The sequence below is a fragment of the Arachis hypogaea genome, chromosome 19, assembly GCF_003086295.3.
Source record: "Arachis hypogaea cultivar Tifrunner chromosome 19, arahy.Tifrunner.gnm2.J5K5, whole genome shotgun sequence".
In the NCBI taxonomy this organism is placed as follows: Eukaryota; Viridiplantae; Streptophyta; class Magnoliopsida; order Fabales; family Fabaceae; genus Arachis; species Arachis hypogaea.
In genome coordinates this window covers 43,773,537-43,793,330 of record NC_092054.1, presented here as the reverse complement: position 1 = coordinate 43,793,330, position 19,794 = coordinate 43,773,537, and the positions used below count along the sequence as shown (strand labels likewise).

General features: G+C 34.5%; 2 protein-coding genes across 2 annotated transcripts; both read left to right on the top strand.

Moving 5' to 3' along the window:
* Positions 1-6,570: 6,570 nt before the first annotated feature.
* On the top strand, positions 6,571-11,038 carry LOC112777256 (kinesin-like protein KIN-14S). The gene is made up of 12 exons (XM_025821590.3): positions 6,571-6,785; positions 6,877-6,963; positions 7,122-7,270; positions 7,409-7,505; positions 7,605-7,871; positions 7,984-8,260; positions 8,415-8,576; positions 8,883-9,098; positions 9,177-9,214; positions 9,429-9,592; positions 9,680-9,793; positions 9,880-11,038. The coding sequence occupies exons 1-12, from the start codon at positions 6,779-6,781 to the stop codon at positions 10,705-10,707; spliced, it is 2,406 nt and encodes an 801-aa protein (XP_025677375.1). The 5' UTR covers positions 6,571-6,778; the 3' UTR covers positions 10,708-11,038.
* A 2,532-nt stretch (positions 11,039-13,570) lies between these two features.
* On the top strand, positions 13,571-15,562 carry LOC112779532 (microtubule-binding protein TANGLED). Its single transcript, XM_025823830.3, has 4 exons — positions 13,571-13,812; positions 13,950-14,092; positions 14,352-14,413; positions 14,489-15,562. The coding sequence occupies exons 1-4, from the start codon at positions 13,732-13,734 to the stop codon at positions 15,397-15,399; spliced, it is 1,197 nt and encodes a 398-aa protein (XP_025679615.1). The 5' UTR covers positions 13,571-13,731; the 3' UTR covers positions 15,400-15,562.
* The last annotated feature ends 4,232 nt before the right edge of the window (positions 15,563-19,794 follow it).

Sequence of the window (19,794 nt, the reverse complement as noted above, 5' to 3'; positions counted from 1 at the left end):
AGCCGATTTTGAGCCTATGCTTAACCCACTTGTTCTTAATTGTAGCACATTACAAGCCTAAGTGAAAAACAATAAATATCCCTTGTTTGGATCTTTGATTAGCTTAGGCTAGTGAGAGTGTTTATCATTTGATTTTGGGAGAGTTGGGAACATTGGGTAGAGATAAAAGTGTGTTTGTGTTTTTGTTGAAAAATTTTTAGGAATTGGGTACATACTCATGTATTAATCATGTGTAAACCATATGCATTGATGTTCTTGTATACATTTTAGTTTGAAAAGAAAAAAAATGAGAAAAACAAAAAGAAAAATATATATATATATATATAAAAAGAAAAAATATATATATATAGAAAAGAAAGAAAAAGAAAAACAATAAAAAGGGGACAAAAATGCCCCAAAGTTCAAAGTTCAATAAAAATCAATGCATATGTATGGTGATCAAAAAGAGAATGCATGAGTGTGTGAAAAAGTGAAGAATGGGTAGTTAGGTTTGTTTAGAATTGTATAGGTCGTCATAGGTTAGGTGGAAAGTTTAAGTTAATCAAAGATTCAAATTTCAAGCTCACTTGACCATATGCATCCTACCTTGACCCTAGCCTCATTACAACCTATGGGAAAGCCCTCATGATATTTGTATGCATGCATAAAGTAATTGTTGATTGTTAGATGAAAAGTAAACTTTGGAAAATATGATTAGGGGAGGATTGAGTGAATCAACCCCATACACTTGAGTGACTAGAGCGGATACACATCCGGTGAGGGTTCGATTGCTCAATTACATGTTTTCACCCATGATCATGTCTTTTCTTGCAAGTTTGTAAAATCTTCTTAATAATTCAATTCAATTGTGGGTTGAGTGATTGCTATTGCCTTAGCCCTTGTGTTTGTATATGTATTCTTGGAAATTGATTTATTTTGACCAAGTGGATGCATTCATGTAGATAGATTGCATATAGATAGGTTGCATGTAGTTAGTTTGCATTAAATAAATGTTGATGTCCCTTTGCTTCTTTCTTGATTTTAGCATGAGGACATGCTTAGTTTAAGTGTGGGGAGATTTGATAAACCCCGATTTTGTGGTTTATCTTGTGCTTAATTTGGGAGATTTTATCACATTTTCTCACATTTATTCAATGAAATAGCATGGTTTTGTAATTCTCCCTTGAATTATGCTTAAATGTAAAAACATGCTTTTTAGGCCCTAATTTGGTGATTTTAGATCCACTTTAATTCCATTTGATGCCTTGATGTGTTTGTTAAGTAATTTCAGGTTCATAAGGCAAGTATTGGATGGAAGAAATGAGAAGAAAAGCATACAAAGAGGAGAATGCATGAAGAGACAAAGGTTTGGAATGTACCAACGGACGCGCACGCGTACAAGGCGCGCACGCGCAAAAGTGGTTTCTCACAAGGACGTGCACGCGTACATGCCGCTTCCGCGCAGATTGGGAATTTGCCAGCGACGCGCACGCGCACATGGCGCGCGCCCCCCGATACTCTTACTTGGCCCACTTAATGGCAAAACACTGGGGGCAATTTCTGAGCTGCCCAGGCCCAAATCCAACTTGTTTCTGAGTGTATTTCATGCAGAATTGAAGTCCAAGCAAAGGGGGAGCAATTGTTTGTAGCATTAGCATCATGTAGGTTAGTTTCTAGAGAGAGAAGCTCCCTCTTCTCTCTAGAATTAGGTTAGGTTAATTTTCATCTTAGATCTAGATTTAATTCATGCTTTGATTTACTTTTCCTTTACAATTTCTTGTTCCTCTACTCTTTCTCTTTCTAATTTTGTATTTCATTCTTGTAATTGCTTACTTTGTTGTTGATGCACTTTTGTTCTTCCATTTTTCTTTAATGCAATTTATGATTCATGTTCCTTTATTGTTGATTTGATTTGTTGTTGTTTAATTCCTTGCAACGGAGTAGTGTAGATTTACTTTCCTTGCTATTTTACTATGTTTTCCTTTTATGCCTTCTAAGTGTTTGATAAAATGCTTAGTTGGATTTTAGAGAAGAATTTTATGCTCTTGGCTTGGGAAGGTAACTTAGGAACTCTTGAGTTACTAATGTCCAAGTGATTGACGATTGGGAGCCATTAACGCTAGATCTCACCAATTGATTAGGTATAGAACTAGGACTTATGGACTTGGATTGACATAGCTGACTTGACTTTCCTCTACTATTAGTTAGGGGTTAACTTAGTGGGGTTGGTCCTTGCCAATTCTCATGTTGTGGTTAGTGATAAGGATAGAGATCCTTGACCACCTAACCTTGCCAAGACTTTTCAGTTGTTAGTTTATTTTTATTGATATTTACATTCCATGTCTCTTATCCCAAAACCCCCAAAATATCTCATAACCAATAACAAGACACTTTGTTGCAATTCCTAGGGAGAACGACCCAAGGTTCCAATACTTCGGTTTATAAATTTAGGGGTTTGTTACTTGTGACAAACAAATTTTTGTATGAAAGGATCCTTGATTGGTTTAGAAGCTATACTTTACAACGAGCTTTCAATTGTGATTTCTAAACCGTCAAGAATTCGTTCATCAGTATCATCCTCCTTTGTTTGTGTATCTTCCTCCTTTGTTTTTGCATCTTCCTCTTCTTCCATGTGTGAGGGTGGAGAGTTCTCTAATTCATTGGAGTATGAACTCCTTTGATTGATTTTCTCACTTTCTTCCATAGGATCTTGCATTGTATCTCTTGGGAAGGAATTTGCTTGTTCCTCTTCCTGGGGCTTGATAATCAACTCCACATATTTCTCTATATTTTTTACACTCATCTTCATATCATATATGAATTCTTTCATAAGAAGCTCAAGAGCTGATGGTTCTTGATATGACTAAGGAGAGGAGGATGGTTCTTGATATGAATAAGAAGGAGATGATGGTTCTTGATAAGAGTAAAAAGATGATGGTTCTTGGTATGGATAGTGAGATGGTGGCTCTTGATATGGATAGAAAGATGATGGTTCTTGATATGGATAGAGAGGTGGTGGTTCTTGGTATGAATATGGAGATGGTGGTTCTTGATAGTTGGAACATGGAGCACTGAAGTTTCTTTGGTTTTGACTTTGCCAACCAAAATTCGGGTAGTTTCTCAATCCACAATAATAAGAATCACTCCTTGGGTGTGAGTAATAACCCATGTGATCTCTCTCCATTATTTTTCCTTAGCACAAAGCACCAAACAGAATTAAATGCACCATGTGCAAAACAGGCAAGCAAAGAAGAAAGAACATAAAGGAAAATAAAATAAAATATAAAAGAAAACAAAAATAAAAAAAAGAAAATAATATGAATAATTAAGAAAATAAAATAACTAATAAGTAAAAAGGAGTATAAAATTTAAACTCAATAAATAAAATAACTAGGAAGAATAAAACAACTAAGGGGACACCAAACTTAATTTCAGAAATTAAGAGAAAAGAAAAAATAAAAGAATTTTAAAAAATAAATCAAAATATTTTTTTTAAAATTTAAAGAAATAAGTTAAATGAAATTAAAGCAAAAACGCCTAATCTAAGAAATCAAATAACCAGTAGTTGTCAATCACAATCAATCCCCGACAACGGCGCCAAAAATTTTGTGCGGAATTTATAACCCACAAACTAACCGGCAAGTGCACCGGGTCGTACTAAGTAATACCTCAGGTGAGTGAGGGTCGATCCCACGAGGATTGATGGACTAAGAAACAATGATTGAATAATTTACTTAGTTAGACAAACAGAAAAGAGTTTTGAGAGTCCAATTGCATCAAACAGTAAATTCAGAAAATCAGAAAACAAGCAGTAAATTGGTGTGAATAATATATAAGTAAAACAGTTAAGGTTTCAGAGATATTTATCTTCAGGATTGAATTTTTTTATTAACTATTTTAATCATGCAAGATTCAATTCATGGCAAACTATATGTGACTAAACCCTAATTCCTTAGACCTTTTTAGTCTCCTCTAACCTTCATCAACTGCCAATTCCTTGGTCACTTGATTCCAATCAGAGGGTTAAGTTCAATTCTAGTTTATGTGCCACAAAAACCCTAATTACCAAAATATAAGAGGATTTTATATCACGTATCCCGTTAAGTCCAGATAATTAGAAATCTAGGAGAAATTGTTTTCAAGCTGTTGTTCAAGTAAAGAGATTTTTCAAGTTATACAAGAATTCAATTAGAACAAGGGTCATACTTCCATTCCACCCAAATTCATAAGATAGAGAACGGAAATAATTCTTGAAATAGAAATCAATACATGAATTAAAATATAAAAATAATAGTATCAATCCATACAATAGACAGAGCTCCTAACCTTAACAGTGGAAGTTTAGTTGCTCATGGTTCAAAGAGAAAACTAGGATTTAGAAAATAGTAAATTGCGGAATGAGGTAGAAGAGAAGAGATTACCCCGAAGGGATAATTCTTTTTCCTTTTATATCTAATCATAATTAGTGTAAATTATATTTCCTAAAACTAAATAATATATTTTCCTATTTAAAAATAAAATAAAGTTTAAATCAAAATTAATACAATACACTTGGTGCGAGCCTTGTATGACGAATGGGGACCACTTGAGTTCTCTAAGGTGGCGCCAAACTTGAGTAACCTCAAGTTTGGCTTCAATTGATCTGTAGGCACTTCTTCGATTCTCCTTGCTGGCGCCAAACTTGAGTAACCTCAAGTTTGGCTTCAATTGGTCCGCATGCATTCCTTGGAGTTTCTTTGTTGGTGCCAAACTTGAGGTATCTCAAGTTTGGCTTCATCAAGTCCGTGTGTGTTCTCCAACTCTTCTTAGCTGGCGGCAAACTTGAGGTATCTCAAATTTGGCTTCAGCAAGCCAGCATGCTTTCCTTAGAGAATGAGTGTGTGGCGCCAAACTTGAGGTGCCTCAACTTTGGCTTCAACCTGTCCGAAAGAAATGAGGCTTGTGTAGTGCTCCTAGAGCCAAACTTGGCGCAGTCCAAGTTTGGCTTCAACTCCTTATTCTGTTGTAGCTTCGTCTCTTCACGCAAACTCTGTCAAATTTATCCAAAATGCTACCTGAAATAAACAGAATTGGACACAACTCAAAGTAGCATTCATAGTGGCTAAAAGATACTTAAATCTTGATTAAACTTAACAATTCAAATGCAAATTCATCAGGAAAGGTAGAAAAGATGCTCACGCATCATTAGCGTAGTCGAGAAAGCTTTGCAGCAAATTGCATCGGACGCTTCAACCAGGTATATCCGACTTTTAAAATTGCTAAGGTGTTCTGTCATAGAGGTCCGTGTCAGAGTTTTTAAAGTTCCTAGGCCTTGCCCGCATGATCTCTTCAATGAACAGATCTTCTCCTCCAAGAGGGATTTCCTCCCGATCCGTCTGATTACGCTGACTTCGAAGGTTAGCCTCTAGTTTCGAGAGCTTTTCTTCTAACTCTCTTCATCATCGTACCTCTTTTCGAAAATATCTTTCTGCTTTTCTTTGTCGCTTAATCTCCTTCTCAAGTTGCTCTAATCGGCACGGTGCCCGTGCACAAGTCCCATAATCTCTGTTGGATGAGGGGGTTCCTCATCTTCGGGTGGATGAACTACTGAATGGATTTGCTGTGGTGGAGGTTTTCCTGATGTACTTTCTCTGTGGGGACCACTCACCTTTCGTATCGTAGAGGAATCACAAGTGCTCGGTCGTTGTTGTGAGGTTTCGGTTTTAATTCAAATGCCATGTGACCGTCTTCGAACTGATTGTCCACCATGATTCGGTGTAGACTTCTAAGTCCCCAGCAACGACGCCAATGTTCTGAGGGTTATTTGAAACTGGGTTTCTTTTGGACCTGAACATGAGGTCCAAACTCCTTTTGAGATAACGTCTGACTTCTTCTGGTTTCAAGGTGCTGCCGTCTAAGTTCCTCGTGAGGATGTGGGGGTGGTACCTGCAAGGGTCCCCAATACTTAAGTTAGTAAGGGTTTTAAGAAAATTTTTAGTAGATTGGGTTCTAAATATACCTGAGGGTATCAGTGTATTTATAGTAGAGTAGATAACCACCTTTTAGCGTAGTTCCACTTTTGCTGGTAGATGTTCCATTTTTCTAGGCAAGCTATTGAGATCTTTCTTCTAGATAAATGAGAGATATATCAGGAGTTAGTTATTTATTCAGATAAGTAGAGTTAATCCGTCATCATCGAGCCCGACCTCTTTGAGGTCGGATATGTGTGGAGGAGGCATGATCTCTTGCGTGGACCTCTGTTCTTTTTGGGCCTGACTATGTCTTTAGGACAGGATATGAACTGTTATCATATAAATAAAATAACTAATTTTTAAATTTATTACTTAAAATTGTTCTAAAACATAAATCTAGTTTGATTAATATGTAAAACTCTTCCATCAAAATTAATCTCATAATATATTATAGCATTTTATTTTATTTTAGTTTTGCGTTTTTACGTATTTTATTTTGGGTCACATTCTAAGCTTTCAGTACTTTAGGTTTATGATGGCCCATCAAACCATGGAGGCCCGGGATAAGGCCCAATATACGATCTGGCGTTAACGACGCTCCAGCAAACACTAAAATAGCCGTTCAGACTTTGAATGAAGAAAAGGAAAAAAAATGAATATAGCCGTTTCAATTTGAAACCAAGTGCACTCTTCGAAAACCCTATTATCCAATCCCAATCGTTCTCCACAATTGAACTCTCTCTCTCTCTCTCTCTCTCTCTGCTCACAAGCAAGATTTTGAAGTTCTTCTCGTTTCGTTTTGCTCCAAAGATTATTGAACCTCTCGTCATTCTTTGCTTCCAAAAGACATGGACGGTACGCTACTCTGTGTGTGTGTGTGTGTTTTTTTTTCTCCTTCATGATTTGAATTTTTTAATTCTTCATCGAAATTCAACATTTCTTGCAGAAAAAAGCATTCAAATACAAATGCTCGCTGAAAAACACAACGAAATTGTTCTCGAGGACAAGCAGCCACCACCAAATTCTCACACAGGTTCCCGCTCTCTATCCTCTCTTCAATTTTTCTATTTGAATGATAAAATACATTTTAATTCTTGTTCAGCATCATTAGTTAGGTTAACTAATCTCAGCGCAAAAGAAAAAAAACTTAATGTTGTTACTTGTTGTTTGTGTCATTTCCCTTTTGGTTAGAGGATGCGCCAAAGCAAGAGAACGAAAGCTCTGAGTGCACGGACATTGAAAACATCATGACTAATGAGATCCATGAAGTTTCACCTGATCAGGGTGGTCACACACTTCCGATCTTGAAGAAAATCATCTATTTGAGTACCAAGATTCAGGTAAAAGTTTGAAATTTTATTTGGATTGTTTTTTTTTTTTAAGTTATACATAGACCAGTTTTTATTTTTGTGCATCTTTGTTTTCACACATTCATTCTTGAAGTTCTAAATTTTCTTTCTTTATAATTCTTGTATCAGGATTTGAAGCAACAGCATATAGTACTGGCTGAAGAAGCAAAACTCTCTACCAAGTCCTTTCTGGACTCTGATGCTTTGAGGTCTTTTAAGTCTCTAGGTATTGAGTCTCATCAAAGTTAGATATAAGTTTTTACGTTTCACTTTCTTTATGACTAGTTGAATTAACATTGAGTTTTGGCACTTTTGTTTGATTTAGGTATTGAATATGAACTCCTTAGAAGAAAATTTCTGAAGGAGTACAATGAACGGAAGAGGCTTTCTAATGAATTGATTGAAATGAAGGGAAACATCAGAGTGTTCTGCAGATGCAGGCCGTTGAATGCTGGTGAAATTTTGAATGGGTCTGCTGCATCTGTTTTGAATTTTGAGGCATCTTCTGATTATGAACTTCAAGTCGTCGCTTCAGACTCAACCAAGAAGCAATTTAAGTTTGATCATGTGTTTAAGCCAGAAGATAACCAAGGTGAAATAAATGCTACAATTTTTTATTATGCTCATTGGAATACATTTTGCTTTTCTGGTATTGATTCAGTTAAAATTTATTTAACGCGAGTGTGTTAATTTTTGTCATGCAGAAGCTGTATTTGCACAGACGAAGCCTGTCATTGCATCAGTGCTGGATGGGTTCAATGTCTGTATATTTGCTTATGGGCAAACTGGAACTGGTAAAACATTTACAATGGAGGGAACACCAGAGCAGAGGGGAGTTAACTACAGAACACTGGAGGAATTATTTAGGATAGCTGAGGAGAGACATGGTGTAATGAAGTATGAATTGTGTGTCAGCATGTTGGAAGTTTATAATGAGAAGATAAGAGATCTCCTGGTGGAAAATTCCTCCCAAACTAAGAAGTGAGTTTTTGTTTCTAGGTTAATTTTCATGTTGCACTTGAATTGATGAGTGTAGTCTCAAGTTTTATTCTCCCCTTTCCAATAAACTAAGCATAACAATTTGTTGTTTCAAATGTTAATTAATCAATCTATATGACAATTTTTTTTATTTCAGGTTGGAGGTAAAGCAATCTGCAGAGGGAACCCAAGAAGTCCCAGGACTTGTTGAAGCTCCTGTTTATGGAACAGAAGATGTTTGGGAATTGCTCAAGACTGGAAATAGAGTAAGATCTGTTGGATCCACCAGTGCTAATGAGCTTAGCAGCCGTTCTCATTGGTATGTCTTCAATTGATCAGATAATCTTTTTAAATATGATTGACATGACTTGTTGATATATTAACCACAAACTCATACTTAAATTTTGTGAGAACTGATTTTCTATACACATTTTGCAATTCTACATGGTTAAGTAATAGTGAATGTTCCTATTCTCATATTTTGAAGATGGACATGGTCACGGTTACATAATTTGTTATCGCTAGTAATTAGTAAATGTAATATAATTATCTCAATGAGGGTATAGGTCTAGTCTAGGTTGATGTTGGTCTTATATTGATAACTAAGAAGAGATTTTACATGCAGCTTGCTGCGAGTAACTGTTGTGGGGGAGAATTTAGTTAATGGCGATAGAACAAGGAGCCGCCTCTGGCTAGTAGACCTAGCTGGCAGTGAGCGTGTAGGGAAAACTGAAGTTGAAGGAGAAAGACTTAAGGAATCCCAATTCATAAATAAGTCTCTATCTGCTCTTGGAGACGTTATCTCCGCTCTTGCCTCCAAATCTGCACATATCCCTTACAGGTATCTATGTTCCTCTTGTTCACATTCTTACATAACGAATTCATTATTTAACTCATATTTGTGTCTCGTTTGGAACAGGAACTCAAAGCTGACTCATATACTTCAGAGCTCCTTAGGTGAGATTTCATTTCAGCTTTACAAATTTGTGATCCGTTGGAAGTTGCTGCCATGTCTTGATTCCTGTATATTTGACATTTCTTTTATCAAAAGCAATGAATCAATTGCAATTCAGATAGTTATTGTTATGAAAAGGTCTTCAGGGTGTGTCCATGTGTGCATGTTTTCTTATTTGTAATTTCTAATTGCTGATATGGGATTCAAATACAACAGGAGGAGATTGCAAAACATTAATGTTTGTCCAAGTTAGCCCAAGTGAGACAGATTTGGGAGAGACACTTTGTTCACTAAATTTTGCTAGCCGGGTCCGTGGAGTTGAGAGTGGCCCAGCTCGCAAGCAAGTGGACCATGCTGAGCTGCTTAAATATAAGCAAATGGTAAGCAAAAAGTTTAATTTGTTCCTATGAATAAGAATTAACCATTATTCATTTATATCCTAGCTCAATATTTGATCATCAAAACAGGTAGAGAAACTCAAACATGATGAGAAGGAAACTAGGAAGCTACAGGATAACAATGCTAACTTGCTACTGAGACTTGCTTCAAGAGAACACCAATGTAAAACCCTTCAGGAAAAGGTAGCACTTGTAATTTACAAAATGTTTATTCACATAAGTCAATCATATATTCTGTATTTATCTCAACTCCAAATTAATTTTGACAGGTTAGGGGCCTTGAGAATCAGATAGCTGAAGAAAGGAAGACCAGACTAAAGCAAGAGAGTAGATCAATTGCTGCTGTCTCAGCACAAAATTCATCATCAACATTAACTGCAGCTCGGAGAAACACTGCAGATAAGAAGCCACCTCTCAATCCTTCACAGACGAGAATGCCATTGAAAAGAATATCCAATTTCATGCCTTCGCGGTCTCCTATAGCATCGAAGAGATACAACACTTCCATGAATAGTGGGAAGGAAAATACAGAAGCCTACTCGAAACCAAAAAGTAGGGCATCAATAGCAGTTAGACCACCTGCACTCCCAACAGGGAAGCTCCTTCAACCAAGGAGGCGGGTCTCCTCCATTCCCGCAATCTGTCCAGAGAGAACTTCTGACATCACAACTCCACTCCGGTCTCATGCACCACCAATGGCCCAGTTACTTCAACCAAGGAGGCGGGTCTCCAGTGTCATAAGCTGTCCAGAGACAACTTCTGATATCACAACTCCACTCCGAGCATCTCAATTTGCAGGTGGAAGCAGTGTATTGATCAGTCGCCAAAGGAGAGCTCGGTATTCAAATTTGTTTGCCCCATTGCCAGAGTCGAGAGCATCTGTTGAGATGACCACACCGATGTCTATCAGGAGCAGCAGCAAGTTTAGGGGAAGTCCAATACAAGGAGTCGATTCAAGGGTAGCTAGACATCCAGCTGCGGTTGCACTGCAACGGAAACCTGTGGTCTGGAGCCCTCTCAAACTGAGAGGCTTGAAAAATAACAATAACAGAAGGTCTTGGCTCATGCCATCTCGGTCATACAATGAGTTGCAATGATCTTTGGCTCTGACAAATGAAATAGCCATGTCATGCATTCTACACACACAGTTATCTCCAATTGAACTAATAAATACACTCATATTAGTGCAATTTGTTTTGTTTGTAATGTGTTCCAAGCAAAATCTCTAATGCTTATTACATGTTCATTCTATCTGGATTCAGAATGGTGACAAGCTTGCACATGGTGAAGATTAGAATTAAGGGGATGAAAGAATCATTTTCCAAACATCTTAGTTCTTATTTGACTTTTTACTGTGCTGCCATCCCAATATTTCTCCCTGGAGCTGGAACTTGAAAATTCATTCTTAGAGTACTTCTCTTAATTTTACTTCTTGCAGTTCTAATTTAGAAGTAACACACTAGCTTCGTGCAACATTATGTAGCTTTAAACTGAACAAGGATAAATATTAGAAACTCGCATTAGCCAGGTAGGTATGAGAGGTGACCCATAGCATTGGGACAAAAAAAAGCTAATTTAATTTTAATTCAAGTTTGTTACATCTATATGCACACTACAATTTAGCCTTGGCGAATACTACGGTGTAGAATACAGTCAATACACGTCAGCCTCCCAAGAACGGGGACATGCAGACAAGGTGATACATCATGGCAGAAGATTCACAGGCTGGTAACTGTGGATAGCTGAAGGAGATTAAGCACTACTGGCAACATTTTGATTTTTTTTTTTTTTGTTGGGCATTATAAATGATATGTAAGTTGTTGACCAATGTGCTGGTTTTGAAGAAAACTCGTTTGTTGGGCCGTGAGAAAAGAATAGGCATAAACTTTATGTTTTTGTTGAAAATTTTTATTTTTGCTCAAGCGGATTAGACCGCTCCTAATTCTAAGCATTAGGCATGTATGTACCACACATCCACATAACACACTTATACATACTACATCACTGCATGGATTTATTTTTTCTCCTGGGAAATTTGAACCGGATGTGGTTGTTAAGGAGGCATATAATATGTCATTCAACCAAGCCTTCAACCACTGTTTTTGTTGAATTTCACTTATGTTGTGTGTTAAAAATATTTAAGTGATTTAGACCTAACAAAAACAAAGGGCTAATCACTCACCAAAAATAAAGAAAAAACAAAGGGCTAATCTCACTCACCAAAAAAAAAAAAAAAACAAAGGGCTAATCAATATATATTTGTGAATGTGCATTGAACCTGTCGTTTTCTTAATTTAGTTCTATGATTCTTGAGAGATATATGTTTGCTACCTTTGTGACTTGCAACATGTTCCAGGCCAAAAATCTAGTGTCAATCTGAAAAAGGCATAATCTTCTTACAAGAAATAACAAACAAACCCATAATCATATTTAAATCGCTGCGTCAGCAATCTAGAAACTACATTGACATTGCAGATTTCCAAATCTTGTTCTCGTCACACACCCCTTGCGTCCACAATAATACCATTAGATTTAAAATTGTTAGGCTAATAATAGCAACAACCTATACTCAAATCTTACACCATAGTCGTAAAATCAACAGTGACAATGGGTGCCACATCTGCACCCCGAAAATTCGTTTGCAAAGCTTCAAAATGGGAATTGGGGGTAAAATGATACCTGTTCACAAATCCAATCGTTTTTACCTTCTTTCACGTTCATGTTTCAATCCACACCAGAATCAACTAACAATCATGTATCCCTACACTGGTAAAAACATCAGTGTCCAAAATCACTACATTTCCACCCACGATAAGAGTTTGTCTCCATGGGGGTATATGAGATTCCCGGTGCTCACAGTCGATTTGTCATTCGCCAGAATATTCAACTATGGTGGCCTCCCTGCCACAAGGACGACCGATCTAAATTTCTCATAATCAAGATTGCTTGTGTTTCCCTTTGAATGACTTTCCCAAAATATCCCTCCTCTCCTACGACTTTAAAAAAAACCTAATAAATATCTACCCTTACTAAGGAAAAATAAATAAATTAATTAATAAATACAATTGAATACAAGTCACATAGTTTCATCTTCCATGTCTTCTTTCCACATTTATTTTATTTATATTTTGTTAATTTAATTTTCCGTGGTTGAATGGAATATCACATGCAGGTAAAAAATAAGTATTAAATTCATATGTTAATCATTTCATAACCATATCTTTAATGTACTCAAAAATTTGTCTTATATTCAATTCACTTGAGATTTGGAAGAAAAATGATAGAATTTAAGCCAAAGTTTCTATTATAGTTTCTTAGTTGGGTATAAATTATAAGAGAACTTAGCTAAAATACATATATTAAATGTATAATTGTAAAAAAAAATAAATTATTAATCTATTCAATACATTGAAATTATAAAATTTATTTTCTTTAAAATTTTTTAGTTACATTTTATTTTATGGTATTCTTAAAATATATTCTAAAAGACTCGACATAAAATGAATTTAATTTTAATGTATTCTGAGATAAAATATTTAATTTTAATGTACTCTTAATATCACGTCAGTAAAAATAATTGTATTTTATATTAATTTCGTGAATAATTATTAACTATTTAATTGTTAAAATTTGTTATATTATTAATATTTAATTTAAAATATAAAAATTAGTCAAATTTAAATATTTAAAATTTATTATAAAAAATAAATTAATAAAAACTAGACATCAATAAAAGATACAGTAGAACTGACCCTAAAAGTAACATGTATATCAAAAGTTTTCACTTTTTATATCCTTTTAAGTTTTAATTATTATTATATCTTAATAAAGCAATGGAGACATGGCTTTATAGATCTGGGACCAAGTAGCCGTTGCATTCATCAATCACTAGGAATTAGGAGTGAGGCTCACTCGACCGTTGGAAATGCAAACGTTACACTTACTTCGCGTTTCACCTTTGACTTTCACATCAAAACACCGAAACTAAAAGGCTTTAGGTCATTGTGTCCCTGTATTCTAGAGAGAGGTCCAATTGTTAGTTGAGTGGGCACTACTACTACTAGTTTAAGATTAAGAGATTGTGTTCTTGAGACCCACATCCGCATCGTGTTTTTTCAGCCATGGTTGCTAGAACCCCACTTACGCAAAAGAAAATGTTAGCTCCACTTAATCCAATTCTCATTAGAGAGACGCTCATCAAGGTAATAATACTCACCCTCTTTAATAAGCAGCCCTCATTTGTCCACAAAAAATTCCTATTTTTCCTTTTGGATTTCCCTGATCAGAGTTTTTTTTTATTTAATTAATTGATTAATTTTGTGTGGGGTTGCTTTTGAAGGTGGATCGGTGCATGGCACGGCTTCAGGAGCTTCAGTACACTGTGACCGGTGGAAGTAAGGTGGTTTCGGGCGTTAGTCTCAGCCCTCGAAGTACCAGAGGTTATCTCAGAACTAGTCTCAGGTGTAAACAAGAATCACTCAGGTACTCCTCCTTTCTTCAAAAAAGAAATCTTTATTTTTTAGTTTTTGAGTTCTTATATTATTTTACTTGGTTTATTCAAATTATATGAATTTATCAATTAGGTAAAGTACAACAAACGAGTCAGATTTTACTTTAATTCGATGATAAATATATTATACAAGTTCAAAATTTTACTGTCTATTGAATTGTTATGATTATTATTAAGGTGGATTATGATTTTGTCAATGTTGTGAAATTGTTTGTATATAAAACTGTGAAGGCTCAAGAATGGTGGAACTAGGAAATCTCCCGTGGGAAAGTTTCCCTCTCCATCAAAGACAGGTTCTTTCTCTTTCTTAGCATTTCTTTTGCACATGTATATCTTTGCTTTGAAATGAAACAAACAAACACATGCAGGTGAATGGAGAAGAATGTCATTGCCTGCAATGCTAGTGGGTGAAACCGTTGGAGAGATTCTACAGGCAACTCAATTTGCTAGAGAAATAGTCTCAGTAGTTAATAACAAACCTTTCGCCACTTCTGACGATCCAAAAACTCCCATGTCTCAACGGCTAAATAGAAAATTATCTTCATTTCAAGCTGAAAATACTGAATTCAAGGCCAGAAGGAAGAAGGAAAAGCAAACAAAATCACAGCACGAAAATTCACCGTCGCTTCAACGTGCTCGTTCTAGAATCAATTTTAAGGTATCACCTCCAAAAGTAAAAGAATTTGACAAAGAAAACAAGAAGTACTTGGCTAATAGAGTGTCTCCAAGGAACAAACCATGGGCGAAGAAAACAGTGCTATTTCCAAACCCTTTGTACCTTCCAACCCAACCTTCTTCACAGCAACAACGATTTTCAAAGACTAGGTCCCCTATTATATTAAGAAATAGAGGAACAACAACAACCGCAAACACATCTATAACTACGCCACATAAATTTGTGATCAAGTCACCACAACCTTCATCTTCAAAAGTTCAAGTCAAGAAGAGTCCACAAGCTAAAAGTAATAAGAAGTTGATTTCACCAAGTAGAACAACTACTGCAAGGAGTTCTCCAAAGAGGTTCCATGTGTTTCATCCACCAACCGTTTATCTTTCTTCACCAATAGGAAAAGAAAATTTGAGTAGGAATTCGCCAAAGCGATCTGTCTCAGTCGCTGCGAAGATTCGTAGGTCCTTTTCTCCTTCGAGGCTGGCCACCAGATTGGTTTCACCGTTGAAGAGCAGGAAAACTATATTGAAAACCGATGATGGGTTGGCAGTGAGTGGACTAAAACAGCGCCCAACATCAACAATGAAAATCCCTATTCGTGGAATTTAAGAATGCGTTTGTGTATAATCCAGGGTTTGTTTATTTTACTTTTTTTTTCACTTTGTACTCCTGCTGGACTAGTGAGAGAGGGTGAGAAAATATTTCTCATGTTAATAGCAATTTATTTTTTTCCTATCCATTTAAGAAAAATCACAAACTAAATATTCTTTGATCTGATATGTTTATTTAAACATAAATAAATAAATGAAGTACTAAACAAATGCAAAACCAGCACACAAAACATTGCTGTTAATGTTCTTAATTAAGTCTTACAACCATTCTCATGCTTAAGATTTGAAATATTATGTTTCTCCGGCCAAGATCATTCCTAAATCGAATTGAAGATAGTTGATTCTCTCATTCTTTAATAGGATATTCCAATGAAATTATAAAAAGTAACTTTTGCTGAAACTTAAACCACTAGATGAATTTTGACATTAAGGATTTTGTGGATATGTATTTTTTTTTATAGATTTTAAATGAACTTAGTTGGACAAATAAATAAATGAACTGGTTTGTAACAAAAATATATTTAATTTTAATTATTTTTATTAATTATAAAAGAAAAAACATAAAAAATATTTAGTTACTTTTTTAAAAACTTCCAATCCCACCACGAAAGCAATGGAAGTCGTGCAGAAAGAGTTAGCTGGAATGGTGGTATTTTATTGTCGTTGGAACGATGGTATTTTATTGTTGTTGCTACTCTGGCAAGAGATATGATCACTTCTAATTGTTGTGTTTTTTATTTAGTTGGTAATTGGTTATTGTTAATTGTTAAGTTATTGTTTGTAATTGATAATAGTAATTTATGTTGTTGAACTTTTATCATTGATATAAATATTAATTTGTAAATTATTCAATTGTTCAAGATTTGTGTTGATTACTTGATTGATATTAAGCTTAATTTTAGTCAAACAGAGAGTACTCTCTTATTTTAGCAGAAATAAAAGTAAAAATTTACAAGATTAAAAATAAAAAATTTTAATTTTTTAAAGATAGAAATAAATTATTTAAAATAAAATAAAATAAAATATTTTTTTTTTAATCCGACAAGTATCAATTTGTGCTCATGTTAGCTGTGAGTTTTTCTTGAAGGAGAACTGCAATAAAACACTGACAAATTCCTTGCCACAATATGGTTTTAAGGATGGTTTGTTATTTCTAATATAGTGTTCCATGGCTTCTGAAAATAGTAACAAATGCCCCTCTAAAAATTAATAAAATCTTTACCTACTTTAAAGTTGTGTATTTTTAATAATAATAATAATAATAATAATAATTTTCTATTATATTATTTTATTTTATCTTAATATAATTTTTTATCATTATTTTAGGAGTAAGAGTCTCTTCTAATTTATTAGGCTATGTCTTCAATGTGAACTGAGTAATGTTATATTGTGCAAACAGTCTTTGATATTAAATTGAATATTAATATATTTTATTTATGTAATTTTTAGGTGAAGATGGAACCATAGAGGTGGAGATGGAAACCATTTTGACTTGGGAGCGTGAACTCTCTGAATTTGGGCCAAAACATGACCGTTTTAAATTACTAAATTTTTAAAGTGGTATTTAAGATTTACGATGTGCATTAAAATTGTTTCTGAAATTTTAATTGTATTAATTACGTTTTTGATATTGAAAAAATTGCACCATATTAGTCCCTAACATGTTTTCCGTTAATGATGGACTAATATGGCTTGATGACGTGGACCTTTAGTGACATATGTCACCTTATGGTTTGCCCACATGTAACAGTATGATGACGTGTCGGTTGTAACACCCTAACTTTTAACACCTCATAATCGTACTAAAAGTCCAGACGTCAGGTACCTTTAAACATTTTTATTACATACCATCTTTATTTAATATTGAGCCTTTGCAGATACGAACCGAAACTTTAATTAAGAAGACAAGAGGAGACTTTATTTTCAATCACTTAATCACAAAGGTATTTATATATTCACATAACATTAAATACATAGACTTATTTCAAGATTTTCAAAACAAATCATACCCCTCTAAAAACGAAAAACAATAAACGATGAGGAGAAAATAAATTCTAACAAATCAACTCGTGAACAGAATCTTATGTGCTCCTGTAGCTCCACATTAGACCTTCGCACATATAGCTGAAAGGGGTAGAAATAGGGGGGTAAGAACTGGGGAGTTCTTAGTAGGGTCGGTATTAGAAGTTAAGTTCGTTTCATTATGTTCTCAGTCAATAACAACAGTCAACAAAGTAAAATCCAACTCAACAATTATAGAACATAGAATTCAATCACAAGCACACACAATCATAGAAAACACATTCACAAACAAATATGTGCAAACAAGTATGATGCATGCCTAGTCCTATACAGACCATGAGCTCATGTGTCGGTTTGTTGTCCGATTCCCGACACTGGTCCTAAGATAAGCATTTCGTCCCGCCGTCCTTATCTCAGCCAACATCCCTCCATGAGCGTTACGCATCGCCGTCCTCATGGGAAAATCTTCCTTTCAGTCTCCAATGAGTGTTACGCATCGCCGTCCTCACTGATATCCTTTTACTTAATGCATCCTTCTCGTCACTGCTCTTTGCTCTTCTGTTGCAGAGATCATTTTACTTATTACGTGATTCTCTTTTTGTTCTTTTTCTTTTCGTTTTCCTTCTCATCTTTCTCTTTTATTTCCTTACTTCTTTTCTTTCTCTCTTCTTCTCTTCAATATTTTAATTTCTTATCATAATTCATCTTCACATTCTTCCCTCGTCTTTTCCTAAATGTCTTATGGAAAAGAATTATAAAGTACTTTAATTAAGTTTGCGTCCTCTAAAACTTTTAAGATCACTCTTTGCTCTTCTCTAACTTATAATAATATTAATAATATCTTCACTACATAATATTATTAATAAAATAATAATAACAATAATATAAATAAGATATTTTAAATAGTAAATAAATAATATATATCTTTTCTTAAAACTTAGTTTATAAAACCTTATTTTAAAACTTTTATACAGAAATACAATGTTAACCTTCAAAAATAAAGTTTAAAAACTAATCTTCCTCCTATACCAAAACTGAAACCCTTAGCCCTTTCCTTCCAAAATATTACTTGTATTTTAATCCGTTTTCGAATTTAAACTCTTTTGAAAAGACAAAGAAAAACTAATTATTAGTTAAACCCTTCAGCAAGGCCTCTGGATTTCAGGAGAGCGACATCCAAACTGTTTCTCAAACTCTTTTCTTAATAGATCAAATTCAATCATTATACTCTTTCTGATAAAACTCAAAACATAATCATTTCTTTAGTAATTCAAAATCAAGTAATATAATTCTTAAAACTTTTGAAAATTTATTTTGATCCCCAAAATTTTTTAGAAATTATACTTTAATCACTAAACTTTCAAAAATTCCGTTTTAACCTCCAAACTTTCTTTTAATTAACTTTCACCCTCCAAAACTCTTTCTTAATTATATTTTGGCCATAAAATAATCAAAACATAAGGATTTTATGTCTTTCAAGGAACCAAATCAAACTTATCAAAAGTTCATCAAAATTACTTGATTTTTAACTAGTTTTTCAACGGGTTCAGTAACCAATTTTTCACAGAATTCACTTTAATCTCGCGGTGCTCAAACCTCATCAAGTTTATTTTCAAAATACCACATCACAATAGCTCCAAAATCATCAAAACACCCCAGCTGGTTGTTCATACATAGCCGAACAAAAATCTCAAGCAAACAACAATAATTCAATATAAACTTAATCAAACTCAAACTACAATCAATCAAACCAACATTCACTTATCAAACTCACATCCAATTATTATAAAATTGCCAAAACCCTACCTCCTGGAAAAATCACAACAACGAAAATTCTGGAGAAGCTTTCTGACTGAGCTGTTGAAGAGAAAAATATCAGAAATCATCTGTGCCTCCTAGAATTCCAATTAGCCAAACTCAAAGGAAAGGGGAGCTACGTTACCGTCAATGTCTACTGGACAAAAGTAACGCCAACGTATAGAGTAGGAAGATACAAACACTTTTTTCGAATTATATTTTTTATTGGTGTTATAGATCGCAAGAAATCAAGCTCGGAATCTCGAAGTTCCATGGAAATCTCTCTCTCACCCACGGTTCTCTTCTCTTTCTTTTCTCCAAAAAGGAACGCTGATGATGATGATTATTAATGGTAATTTAGCTTGCTTAATATTTGGATGACATGTGGGGGGTACGTGTCATTCATTTATATTGTTAAGTCAGCGATTCAAGTTATAAATATCTTAAATAGATAATTACGAAAACTGGATATATTAAAACACAAGTAATAATATATATGAGTTATTAAATAAATGACATTAGTAACATAATAATAAAAGATATACGATGAAACATTAGCAAAGTTAAGTTTACC

Excerpts from the sequence above, each read along its gene's own strand:
- LOC112777256 (XM_025821590.3), top strand. Across the intron at positions 9,099-9,176 it reads TCTGCACATATCCCTTACAG|GAACTCAAAGCTGACTCATA; the intron begins GTATCTATGTTC and ends CGTTTGGAACAG. Across the intron at positions 9,215-9,428 it reads TATACTTCAGAGCTCCTTAG|GAGGAGATTGCAAAACATTA; the intron begins GTGAGATTTCAT and ends CAAATACAACAG.
- LOC112779532 (XM_025823830.3), top strand. The coding sequence starts at position 13,732 with ATGGTTGCTAGAACCCCACTTACGCAAAAGAAAATGTTAGCTCCACTT. Across the intron at positions 14,093-14,351 it reads TGTAAACAAGAATCACTCAG|GCTCAAGAATGGTGGAACTA; the intron begins GTACTCCTCCTT and ends AAAACTGTGAAG. Across the intron at positions 14,414-14,488 it reads TCCCTCTCCATCAAAGACAG|GTGAATGGAGAAGAATGTCA; the intron begins GTTCTTTCTCTT and ends AAACACATGCAG.